This window comes from Branchiostoma floridae, chromosome 6 (genome assembly GCF_000003815.2).
Source record: "Branchiostoma floridae strain S238N-H82 chromosome 6, Bfl_VNyyK, whole genome shotgun sequence".
NCBI classification, from domain to species: Eukaryota; Metazoa; Chordata; class Leptocardii; order Amphioxiformes; family Branchiostomatidae; genus Branchiostoma; species Branchiostoma floridae.
Genome location: NC_049984.1, coordinates 11471298 through 11483812, shown reverse-complemented (window position 1 = coordinate 11483812; position 12515 = coordinate 11471298). Strand labels below are relative to the sequence as shown.

General features: G+C 38.0%; 2 protein-coding genes across 2 annotated transcripts in view; one reads left to right on the top strand and one right to left on the bottom strand.

Annotated features, from left to right (window-relative positions):
* Positions 1-44: 44 nt before the first annotated feature.
* Positions 45-10264, top strand: LOC118418098 (mdm2-binding protein-like). Its single transcript, XM_035823927.1, has 25 exons — positions 45-229; positions 394-486; positions 930-1009; positions 1165-1343; positions 1679-1740; positions 1941-1995; positions 2140-2226; positions 2473-2605; positions 2861-2952; positions 3060-3108; positions 3297-3391; positions 3662-3734; positions 3847-3964; positions 4390-4581; positions 4805-4918; positions 5673-5843; positions 6027-6102; positions 6344-6414; positions 7038-7126; positions 7338-7447; positions 7972-8241; positions 8649-8895; positions 9291-9404; positions 9750-9815; positions 10015-10264. Exons 1-25 carry the CDS (start codon positions 187-189, stop codon positions 10036-10038), a joined length of 2703 nt encoding a protein of 900 aa, XP_035679820.1. The 5' UTR covers positions 45-186; the 3' UTR covers positions 10039-10264.
* A 1169-nt stretch (positions 10265-11433) lies between these two features.
* The window catches only part of LOC118418097 (lysosomal protective protein-like), a gene marked incomplete at its 5' end in the record, with an annotated part of 33442 nt that continues 32360 nt past the window's right edge, over positions 11434-12515 (bottom strand). Inside the window, one exon of the mRNA XM_035823926.1 lies at positions 11434-11622. Within this exon, the coding sequence (XP_035679819.1) occupies positions 11539-11622 (84 nt within the window). The remainder of the gene's footprint in view (positions 11623-12515) is intronic.

Here is a 12515-nt window from a genome sequence, read left to right as displayed (position 1 = left end):
ATCGCCATCTGCTATTTTACTACGAATTAGAATTTTACTTCAACACCCCTATAAAATCAATAGTTTAGTCCATTCTCGTCCCCAGACGATATTGTAGCATTTGATTTGGCGGGAAAATTGAGACGATCGGGTCAAAAGTAGTTTAAAGTACAGTAATCTGGCGTATTTCCATTTCAATTTGTTGCTATGGATCAATACCTTCTCATTGTTCATACTGCACATCCTAACGGTGAGTTTTTTGTAATCAATACATGTTCACGCTACATCACGCGGGCCACAAAATATTTTTCATGTCAGTGAGTTGTGTGGGGAGGGGGGCTCTTTGTTGTTACTTTCAGCTTTCTTTATCTTTATCTATATGTTTCATTAACTTTATGTATATATGTTTCCCAGATGCAGATCTTAAAGTTCTCCAAAGAGATACACTTGATCTGATACGATCATTGCAGACAGAACGGCGTCCGGCGCTTCACTCTTGGTTACAAGGTATAAACGTTAATGCAATCAACAGCATAATATTTTACTAAACAATGTTGCAATTTGCAACCTACATCATACATTACCACACCATAAAGGAACATTCTGTCAATAGTGCCCAAGAAATTCTTATTGACAAGAACATCATGTCAATAGTCTTAGGCCTTCCTCATGATTCCATTTCCAATCAATGATTAATTTATTGAAGTCATCCTGTTGATTAAACAGGTATTAAACATTGCAGTAATGTTAACTTTGCATAGTAGTAACTTGGGTAGTATCCAATATTTGATTACTATATAATGTTTTACAGTTAGTAATACTGATCAATATAATCATATCTCTATGCCTCTATTAAAGAGTTAGTTGTTGTTCTTGTTTAATGTTTATCATTTGACTAGATTTGTATTTACATCATGTAACCAATGTCTCCTTTCCTCATCACCTGCCAGACTGTCCCAATCAGGTCATCCGTAGAGTCCCCTGCCTGCATCTGGCTTTTGCAACGTCATGGTCTGAACATCTTACTCAGGTGAGAAATACACTCCATTTCCGATATTGTTATAATCATAACAGTTGGAAACCGTCAGTGATAACTGTACCATCAAGTCTGTCAAAATTTCTGATGAATCTAAATTTTTAGTTGGAGCATAGTTTACATATTCATAAAACATTGGGTTTACACAGGAAAAGAACCAAGGATCGTCATCATCCTGGCACGTCTTAGATAAGACCCATGGAGAAGAAGAAGAAGAGGAAGACTCCAAGAGATGCTGGGTGAAGCAGGTAGAACTGTTGATGGAGAGCAGGTGGACACCTTCACAAGATTCAAGAAAGTACAGAAATGAAGACAACAAGGATTTTGAGTCAGTGGTAGTATTTCCTTGTCATTTTTACACTTTGGACTTGTATGAGAACTTGTGAATGTAAATTCACAGTCACACAATAGGAAAAAATCCCAGTGACAAGAATAAGTTAATTTGCATATATCTTAAGCATTTTGAATTGGTGTGATGTGCTGAAATCTTAATCTCCAAGCAGATCTTTCAATGGCCAGGCAGTATCCAAAGGGTCATGCCTCTTGGATACAGAATGGCCCTTTGCATACTGCCTTGCCACCAATAGATCTACTTGGAGGTTAGTGAAATCTCAGATGTTAAAAGAGACTCACTTTGAAGCTGCCTTCCTACTGTTCCTTTAGAGCCCACATGACAAGTCTGGCAAGTTACATTCATGGCCTTGCTGACCAGCTTCCTGGTAGTGGTAAGTACCCGGCAGATTTTTGTTTTGTAAGATGGATCATTAAAACCATTATTACATATCCCTTTTTTTTTGTGACAACCTATAAGTCATTAAGGAAGTAGTCAAACATGCAACTCTTAAGAGGACTAAAGGGGTACATGACTCAAGTACATATTAGTTTTTATCTCATGTTTTAATGAATTTCTTATCTACCTTTCCAGACAGTTTGATGCTGAATGTAGTCTGGATCTCTTCTTCAGAAGATGTCACAATAGAGTGAGTATTTCTATTTTGAAAAATGGACGTATGATTGATTATTGTGTGAATGACAGATAATACTGTAATTTGATTAGAAAATTAAGACCATGTTCTGATATGTCCAAAACCATTTCATATTATTGTGTTTCTGTATTTAATTAGGTCTCATATTCAGCTGTTGGGAGCCCTGAAGAGACTTCATGACTGGCACCATGCCCATATTGGGCTAGTGCCCACCTCATCAGACAAGTGAGTATAACCCTTGATTTGGTATCAAGTCGTGATTGTTATTACCAAGTTCTTGATAATCTTTAAATGGAAGCTTCTGAAAATGTGCTTCTGAAAATGTTAACAGCTATGAAATCATATAAAGTTTAATCAACAAAAAGTACAAGTAAATGATGTAAGTCTTCTACTTTGATATTATTATTATTGTTGTTGTTGTAGTTGTTGTTGAAATGCGCTTAAAGGACAAGTAAAAAAATGTCTTTGCAGGGTTACCAATTTGCAGATAGTGAGAAGTCTTGGTAACAATGCCAGCCAAGAAGAGTCCCTGTCAGAAGCTTTGAAATGTTCCCTGAACCCCCTTCATCTGTGGAGAGGTTCTGTCCATGTCCATGAGTCTAAGGTGGGAATACAATGGAAAATATTTTCATTGCTACTTCATTAAGATGTGTGTGACATCACTACCAAGCAGTTATATGGTTTAGACTTTTTTAAATGGACTTCTCCTTTACTGTTAGATACAAAATGTAATCTGAGATTTTCCTTTTCATCAGCACTTATAAGTATAACATTGACATAGCTGTATTGTTTATCTTCCTTGAATGTTGTTTTATATAAGTTGTAAATGTGTTAATTTGGTCTTTTTTTTTTCTGAAAGGGCCCACAGTCTTTGTCCTTGCCAGGATTTTCACTAGAATGTAGAACCAACCCTCCCAGTATTGGAAGAATGAAGACTTCATTGATATCAGGGTAAGGAAGAATTTTTCTGTTGTTACATTTATTTGTACAAATGAACTTTTTTTAGTTCAACTGTTAGAGGTATATTGTTATTCAACTTGTTTTTCTTTTGTATGCAGCAAGGACAACGAAAGCACAAGTTTAGTGACAACAGTAGCTGAATATCATGTAAGTATGTAAATGTTAAAACATGCAAAGTTGTAAAAGTCGTTGCAAAGTTTGATTTACATCCTTTCTTTCACAAGTTGCACAACTTATTGGGTAAAAACACAGAAATGTTGTCATGGTGTATTTTATGTTTTATTCGAAAAGAATCATACCTATAAGGAACTCATTATTTCATCCTATATTTCCAGGGTTCTCTTGAACTGAGCCAGCACCTGGAGCTGGTACAGGTGGTACAGCTGGAAGATGTGCCTCGCCACCTGATATCACCTGCGAGTCTCAACCTGTATCCTCACTCAACTGGTCCTTTGTGCTGTCAATAAAACAGCGGCCATTGGCATTTGTTAGGGTCTTCCTATGTCAAAAATATTGATTAGAGCATGTGAACAATGTTTTGACTGTGCCATCATAAGGTCAAAGTATTTACTAAAGAAATCTGTTTTGGTATGATGAAAAAAACAGACATTTTCTGCATACAAATCTTGACCAAAAACAGAAGACTTGTAAATGTGTGTATGAGTTTTTTTTTAAATCAAGTTCCTTGACTTTGATCCAGTAAATTGTCAGCAAAACATCCAAAGATCCAGAGGTCCAGAACTCTGTTTCAAGAAGTTGCTAGTAATCCCAAGGTAATGTTTTTCATGGCTTTGTTAACCATAATATGCTCCTTCCTTGGTAATTCCAGACTCTGTGTAATAATTTTGATAAACCTCAGTAATTGATGTTATATAATATGAACAGATGGGCCTGCTGACTAGACTGACCTGTACCAGAACACTGCTGGCTCTCAAGCCTTCCAAGGAGCGCAGCACTCAGGAATGGATGGACAAGTTCAAGAATAAACCATCAGACACAGCAGGTTAGAACAGATCTGTAGTTCATATGTAGCGTGTAATTGTACACAAAATTGAACATTTTATTAAAAAAGGCTTGGACTGCATGTTCATAGCTTTGTTAGCACTGTTGTGTAGTACTTCTGACATAAATAGTGTCGTAGAGTACAGTTGAAATGGTACACAGTGTTCACTATATACCGTTAAATAGGAAATGTTTGCAGTGGTTTTATATTCATGGTTTTTGCTGTGACCTCTTCACTGCAAAATTAAAACCACCACAAACAATTTTGTTCTGTCCCACTCCCTTGTCTCAACTGCACACTTAAAACCACCACAAACAAAGACTCCATTTATTCTTACCATGAACATAAATCCCATCAAGTTGCATTGAGTTTGAGTTGAAAATTTTTAGCGAACATATCCCCTTTTAGTTTTACAGTAAAGTAAGAATGTTTCCCATGGTTTGTAGCGCCCCCTGTTGAGGTGAAAGGGGCAGTGCATGACTTCCACCTGCTTGTTGCTGGGGATGGAGAAGGAGGCTGCATGGCACACATCCTGTACCCCCCTGCTCAACTAAATGGTGCTGTCCTACACCGACTAGCAACAACTGACAATCGATTGTTAGAAGACAAAAAGCTTGGTAGGTGTGAATCCTGACTCTTTTATCATTTCTAAGCATATCCTTCTAGTGTTTCTCCATAGTTTCATCAGGTTGGTAGATCAATTGAACAAAGTCTTTTTCAACAGTGTCAGATGGTTGTCGAAATGTTTACTGAAGATTTAAAGAAGGTTGTTCCATTCTTTTGTTTCTGTTTCCTATATTTATTTCCCAGACTGTTATAAACAGAGTCTTGCCATTGCAGACCTTACTCCAGTGGAGAACATATTGTGCCAGCTGCCTGACCTAACCAGTGGACTAGTGGGGATGGAGAGGGACCTCCTACAGCTACAGGTGTATGCCCTTAAGATGTGGACAGGTAAGAACACACGAAGACTAGACATAAAGAAACAACAGGAACAGCTTTACTTCTTCTCCATGTAGGGCTGGATAAGTTTTCTAAAATTCACTTGTCCTATTGGGCAAGCACATGAAAAATCGACTTTTGAAATCTTTGCAATCTTTATTAACATACCATGTTGCAGACACTTAGTTATGTCTGAATTATGTTGGTATTCACATGTGATCCTCCAGGGAGAAAGAAGCTTTAAGTTAAGTACATCAATTTAAAAAGACAGCATAGTTCAAAATCTTAATTGCTAACAATACGATTTTTTATCACGAATAAGGAACCATTGGTCTTAGACTATATATCACAAATAAGACAGGTGTTCGGTTCTTATGGACAGACATGCACAATATAATAGTTGATATAATTTGTTAAAAAAATTGTGTTCAAAAGTCACTCAAATCGTTCAAAAGTCACTCACTTGCTCAAAATGTAAATTACATTTTTCTACACATTTTCACTTCTACTAATGGAGCTCTTTGATCATTGGCTCTTTATTTCTGTGTTGACCATTGCGTGAAAAGAAACGAATTTATCAAAATTTCACTCCTGGAAAAATCTTAGTTGCCCGATCTTGCAACCGTGAGGTTGGACATGTGCTTGCTGATCAGTACTTTCACTTGCCTGGGACAATACGACTGTGCGCTTGTCCAACTCTAGTATAATTTCCTATTATGACCTAAATGCTTTTCTCTCTTCATGTTTTTGTTTTCACAACACACAGAAGAGAAAACTGCCGCTGGCCAGCCTCCACAGTTGACATACCAGGAGGTAGTGACAGTACTGAGTGCTGTAAAAGAGGAATACTTAAAGAAAAGACTAGGAGCCACAAACATGGCCATAACACATCTGTCTGGGAAAGGACTGGACTTAACAAACATCAAATGTGCCTCTGGTAAGACAAGCTTTCTTCGGTGTCTTGAAACTAAAAGAAATTTACAGTACTATTAAAGATGACTGTCAAAAGTAATTTTTTCATTCAGAAGTCTTCTATGAAAGCTAGAAGGGAATGCACAATAGCATTTAGGTTGCAGTTATAGCAAGAAATAACACTTGTAAATGTACTTTATTTTTTCAGAGCTGGATCTGGACAGTAATATGTGGCCAGAGAAGGAAGCTCTGATTAACAGAGAAACTATGGAGGAAATTGAAAAGTAAGTTGTCTAATGCTATTAATAGTTTTCTTGTGCAAGTGAATATTTCCTAGCATGTAATACTGTAAATGCATTTAAGTTCGCGGGGATTTCATTTCGCGGTAGCGGAAAAAAGGACTTTTCGCGTTGAAGCGGCCACCACAAAAAACGCAAATATTAAACCACCGCGAAAGTTTCTGCATTTACAGTATAGCAGTTGTGCCATCCTTCTTACTAAGACAGTTGTCTTATATCATTACAGATCCATGAAACGTCAGAAGTCTGTGGATATTTTACTTGGCGGGTTGCAACCACCAAAACGAATGGACAATGGTAAGTGTATGTTATGTTTAAAAGTTTTTAACAGTACTGAATGATTCTTCGGTACTTGCTTATATTGTCAGTGCCAGACCTTTTGCAATACTATTTACATAGAAAAGTTTATTAGTAGGCTAGTGTGGGATATTTATGTATGTACATTTTTGTATGTATAAAGAGCTCGTATGGACTTTTTTTACCCAAAATGGACTTTGAGATTCAGCTTTCAACTCTTGACAATAGCACTGACATCCTTCATCTTATGTTGTGCTCCCAATTTTGCATCTTAGTTTCTATGTGCACCACCATACCTATTCCCCTTGGTTTATGATGACGACATATAAACTGCCCAAGGTGCTGGTTGTCTATTTTACTTTCCATGATGCTGATTGGCCATCATTTGCACTTTCCATGGTGCTGATTGGCTGTCATGCATACTTTCCGTGGTGCTGATTGGCTATCTTTGGCACTTCCATGGTGCTGATTGGCCATCATTTGCACTTTCCATAGTGCTGATTGGCTATCTTTTAAACTGTGAAGTCTACTACTTCAGAACTGTTTACTTGTATGTACTCGATGTAGGTTGTTCACAGCTGACTGATACTTGATTTATCTTTAATATTGTTAATTTTTTCAAGAAATCAAGCTAGATGCAGAGGAGTTCATTAAACACTTCCTGTCCAATGGCATGGCTGCAAAAGACAACCTGACACCTCTTCAGTTACCTGTAAGTTTACATCTTTGTTTGTAACTTTTTGACAATAACATTGCAATTGCAATATTGGCTAAAGTGTTAACTGTAAGTTTAGACTTTAAAGCTTTTACATCGAAATCATGGTTGCTATTTTGTTTTCTCATCATATGTCTAGGTTAGGCTTCAAACTTCCTTTGAAAAAAGAAATGTAGTGTGTTGTTTCTGTCCTATCTGGTCTGTGTAGAAGAAAGGAAAACTGAGACATCAAACAAAGCAGCCCCACAATGTGGAACCTGAGCAGATGAAGACCACATCCTTCTCAGAGGCAGTTAAAACAGACCTCCCTGGAATAGAGTAAGTCTCTATCAGTTGCTTCACTTATAGGACCTATCCTGTAACTGAGCTTGTATGTTGATTTCTACTCTTATTTGCAGTACCTTTCCTGTTAGCCCAATGTTTTGATCAATCTCCAAATAGCAATCACTCAAACAACTGGATATGATTTTGGAAATGGTCAGACGTTTCAGGTAGAATTTACGTCCTTTCATCAGATCATGTTGGAGAGCAGGTTTATATATTCTAACTTGACTATGAATTAAAATGTAAAAAGGTGGAGGGGGGAGCGTGCCAAATCCCAAGTGATAAAGTTCCATATGCAGGCCACCTTTCCTGTTGTGGGTGGGATAGTATATTCTCTCATATACTGCCTATTCAAACCATGGGTTTTGCAGTCTAGGATTTCTGGATTGGAGATGGAAAGAGTATCCCTTGTTATGTTGAGGGGTGATGGAAAATGGCAGATGAGTAGCCATTAGCGCTAGGTTTGCGATGTTCTTTGTACCTTTCTTTCCTCTGAACTCCTTCTCCTCCCCCATCAGGTACTGCCTGGACAGTAAACAGGCTGAGGACCAGGATGCTCGGATATCACTGATCCAGTCTAGATACGTCAGCCATGAAACCTCCTCCACCTGCACTGTGGATAAGGCCTCCTCCCCTGCTACCATGGTAACCAGGTCAGCCACGCCTAAGAAACAGGCAGCTAAGCATGCTGGGAGGAGAACCACCCCAAGGTCACAGAGGTCAAGCAGCAGCAGAACAGTGGAGAAGAGGAAAGCTGATGGCAGCTTGGACAGGCAGCAGAGCAAACGGTTTGTGTTAAAAATGGTTGTTTGTGAGCCTTCAGATGCCACCTAATAATTCTGTGTTCTCAACAGTCCTTTCAGTATCGGGGCCTCTATGCTGTGATTTGGATCCCCTATGCTGTGATTTGGGCCCCTATGCTGTGATTTGGACCCCTATGCCATGATTTGGGCCCATATGGGCCATGTTATTTCACCAAAGTAGGCCCCTCAAAATGCAGGAAATAGTATTTCTGAGGGTTTTGAATTTAAACATTTTGCAAGGGGATGATTCCCCATACACCCTACAATGCTCACTTCTGCATCTCTTACCATGTAGATAGATAGATAAACACCACAGTCTTGTACATGTACATGTACACAAGTACATGTACATATGACAATGTTTTAACCATGGTGTACGTTATCCTGCCTAGACATGCCAGTATCAGTAAAACAGGCCTGCCCCAGCATGTGAAAAGAGAGAGGACTCTGAGTGCCCCTGTATCCAGGAGAAGCAGAGCCACCCCTCAGACACACAGGGCCTCCAGCTGTACAGACTCTGTACAGGACAAGGAGAGAAGACAGAGTTCTACAAGTAGGGCTGCAACATCCGAGAAGGACACAGATTCATCAGGAAAGCAACAGAATGTCACAGAAAAGAGATCAGACAGACACAAAAGGGTAGGGTTTGGTTTGTACTACATGTATACCCATGTATACACATTCTTTCTTCACCTCAAAACACAGGTCTTGAACAAAAACATTTACAAGACTATTTCAAATTCTGATTGGAATTTCATCACTCCCAAGCGAGATAAAAAAATTTGTTTCTTGCCTGAAAAGGCTCGGGCTGGTTGGCAGGTTTTTGCTAGTGTCAGTTAGGTAACAAGAAACGCAACATTTTTCCGTGGCTTTAAGAACATATTTTACTTGTTTAAATGAATAGATGTCATTCAGCATGAAAGCAGTGTAGTGATAAATCTGTCAGTCAAAAGTTGTACAGAGAGTTTATTATGTTGGGCATTATTTTAACTTGAAGTTATTAATGGGAAACAATTATATTATCCATCCCATAGAAACTGTGGCAAGTTGTAGATGAAGCTCTGACACAGAACGGTGTAGGAAAGAGCCACAAGAAGTACAAAGCCTGCTGCACTCGTCTCTTTGAGATCTGCAAGATGTTCCTGAAGGTAGGCTGGTCTCTACGTAGACATTGCATCAATTTGCAGTAGGTATCATATAGCTTTTAAAAGAGTGAAAGCAATAAGGTTGTGGTTTGTCCATGTCCACCATCTGGTTTGAGCAGGCCATGTGGAGAAGTGCCCTCTGACAAAGTTTTGCCAAACTGCAAGCATTTTCTGCACAAGAATTTGCAGAATAATTCCTAGTCGTGAATCCACTCATAATGTTTTACGTTTTCAACTAGTGCAAAAAGCATAACCTCATTGGCAGATGCAATAACTGCATATAGCCTAAGATGCAAAATGTAGGAGATGAAGCACTTTTATGAATGGTTCATAATGTCTTTGTTGCAGGACTTAAAGAATTCCCACAAGCTGGAGGATCACATGAAGAGGCTCGCAGAACAAAACGTAAAACAGGTAGGATTTTGGAGTGAGATCTTTTAAAATTTTTTAACACTTAACTTTACATCTATTGTATCAATCATTCAAAGATTCCTGTTTCCAAGAGTGTGCCTCTGCCTCACAGCCATTGGAAACAATGAATAATGAATATATAATACAACCTTTTTTGCCCTGCAATATTTGATAACTATTTATATTCACCATTTTTTTGCAGGTTGTTGGTTTCTACATTGAGTAGAGGAGATGGTATGGATGTGGATGACAGAGGACATGTTCCCTGTGTACATCAGTATTCACAATTGTTGCAGCTGATGTAACTTGTGAAGCTTTTTAATCAAGAAAATGAAAAGAAAATGAATGTAAATGTGAATAACTGATTCTTTTATCTGTCAGTGCTGGTCTTTGTACAACATTCTACAAGTATCAATCATTCTCGAATATAAAATAAACTTTGCAAGAAGGAAGGTTTTATATGTGTCTTACTTAAAAAGAATGGAAAAACAATTCAGTCATACATGTTGTGTCAACCAGGTGCTTGATTGTCATTTTATTGAGACGAACAATTCTGTGAAGATAATTGTAACCAAGTCCAGTCCACTTTCAACTAAACACTGCTCAAAAATGTCTGGAAAAATGGACCAAGATCTTTTTTACATTGTTTAAATCAGATGTACTCTTGTCCTTAGCTTATACCACCAAAAAAAGCCCAAGCAGCAACATGTTTGTCCTGAAACCTTGTATACACAATTTTGTAGGCTAGTAAGTCATAATTATTGCCCTCTAAATCACATGTCTTTCACCAGATATACACACCTTTGCCCAATATATTTAATGGTAATACTGAAATGACATAACATAGTACAGGAAAAATTGAATTGTGCAATATACATTATTCTATAATTGACTGAACATTTAACACAAATGCTATAATAAATCAAGAAATGGTAAATATATTAAGTGTTGCATAGTACACTAACATCTCCAGGTAATGCTTACAGCTCCTGCATCATAATACAGAGGCATTGCTCTGTAGAAAATTAAAATGTACACCAAATCTTTCAACATACATGTTGCTTGATTACCCACTTTTAAAACCACTTTATGTATGTACAGAATATCATATGTTCTGTGTTTCGAATTTTCTCTAACATACAACATGATAACAGTTTACACATATGCAATACAAACTTGGTGGTATTTCTTTTTTTAGCCAAGTGGGTGCTTAATGAGCCATGTGGATTGCTCAGTATAAGAAATAGATCTCAGTATACATTTTAAGTATTAGCTGTGACCAGGGCTCTATTGCTTTTGTTGACTCGTGTATGTAATGAACGATAGCTTCTGCCTTATACACCGTCAGCTTATCAAATACAATACTGCTTGAAACAAAATTTTGGACATTATACATGTAGACTGTAAAAACCCACAATCTTCCCTTGCTTGATAGGGAATCTTGAAGATTTTCCTCAAAAATATGTCCCATGCGGTCAGTGGCCAGCTATTAACAAATGGAGATGTAGAAGAGAGTTTTCAATACCATGATTTTCTTAATACATGTTTGCCTGAAAATGATGTGTCATTTAACTAAAATGGTCTGGCCTATTCAAGACTCTACCAACTACACATGTAGGCATTCTTTTGCACATTGTCCATCACACTGAGTTTTACTAGATATGTTTGTAAGTACATTTCATGAATCCCTGTTGCAGAAAAGCTTGTCTTGATATTGGTCTCTCCTTCAAAAAGGTCTCTTCTTTAGGAAGTTGTTGATCATGGTGAAGGCAGCGTTAGGCTTGTCCATGGGGACCATATGACCTGCACCCTGGGGTAAACAACACACGAGTTCTTACAAACATACATCACATCTTAGAAGTGGGAATAGCAATTAGCATACAACTTCAACTGTATCAGCCCTCTTATCAAATGGCCATAAGATTTGAATTGGAAATTTTTGAAAATAAAATTTCATTTTGTCTTCATGTTTCATTACTTTCCTTTCCATTGCTGAAATAGCTCCACATCTTTTCCCCAGCACACTATCAAATTGGTAGTGGATAATGCAATTTTGAGGTTACTTTGGCATGAATATGTATGAAATGATATCTGGATTCAGGATTTTGATATTTATCAAACAGAAATACTGCTCTGGACTGGGTCAAAGCTGTTTTGATTTTCAGAATGAAATGAATTGGCTGCAAGCACAACATTTCAGAAAGTATGTGGATGATTGTATACAAATGGGGTTTTAAGCTGCATAAAGTCCCTCCATCCCTCGTCTGACGAACAGCAGCTATTGGCGTCATGGCCCTTCTGACGCAAATGGTTGTGGGCTCCAATTCATCTCAACCAAACTACACTGCAATTTCGCTTCCTCAGTGCTGTGATAAGCAAGTGTAAAGGCTCGCCATCATTCCTCAACCAATCTTTGAGCAGTCAAAACAACCCAGGAATGAGAACAAAACGAAATACCTCTTCTCTACAAGTGTCTCAATGTACCGTACATGTTACTAAGTGGAAAAACCACAAGTGAACTATGATCAGGTTCATTTTAGCTGCTGTTTGCATAATCAGGAGAACTGCTTATTGAGTGCACCTCGTAAACAGCCTGTATTCCCAAGCCAACTAACCGGCGCACCACGTGAAGATCCCAACCAAAGATACCGGCTTTTTCAATTTGAACATGAGTCCGCCCAAATGCCGGTGATTCTCACTCTC

What these genes read in the sequence shown, in the direction of transcription:
- LOC118418098 (XM_035823927.1), top strand. Translation starts at nt 187, where the DNA reads ATGGATCAATACCTTCTCATTGTTCATACTGCACATCCTAACG. An exon ending in TGCCCTTAAGATGTGGACAG is followed by an intron (nt 4,919 to 5,672) that starts GTAAGAACACAC and finishes CACAACACACAG; the next exon opens with AAGAGAAAACTGCCGCTGGC. An exon ending in TCTGCAAGATGTTCCTGAAG is followed by an intron (nt 9,405 to 9,749) that starts GTAGGCTGGTCT and finishes TCTTTGTTGCAG; the next exon opens with GACTTAAAGAATTCCCACAA.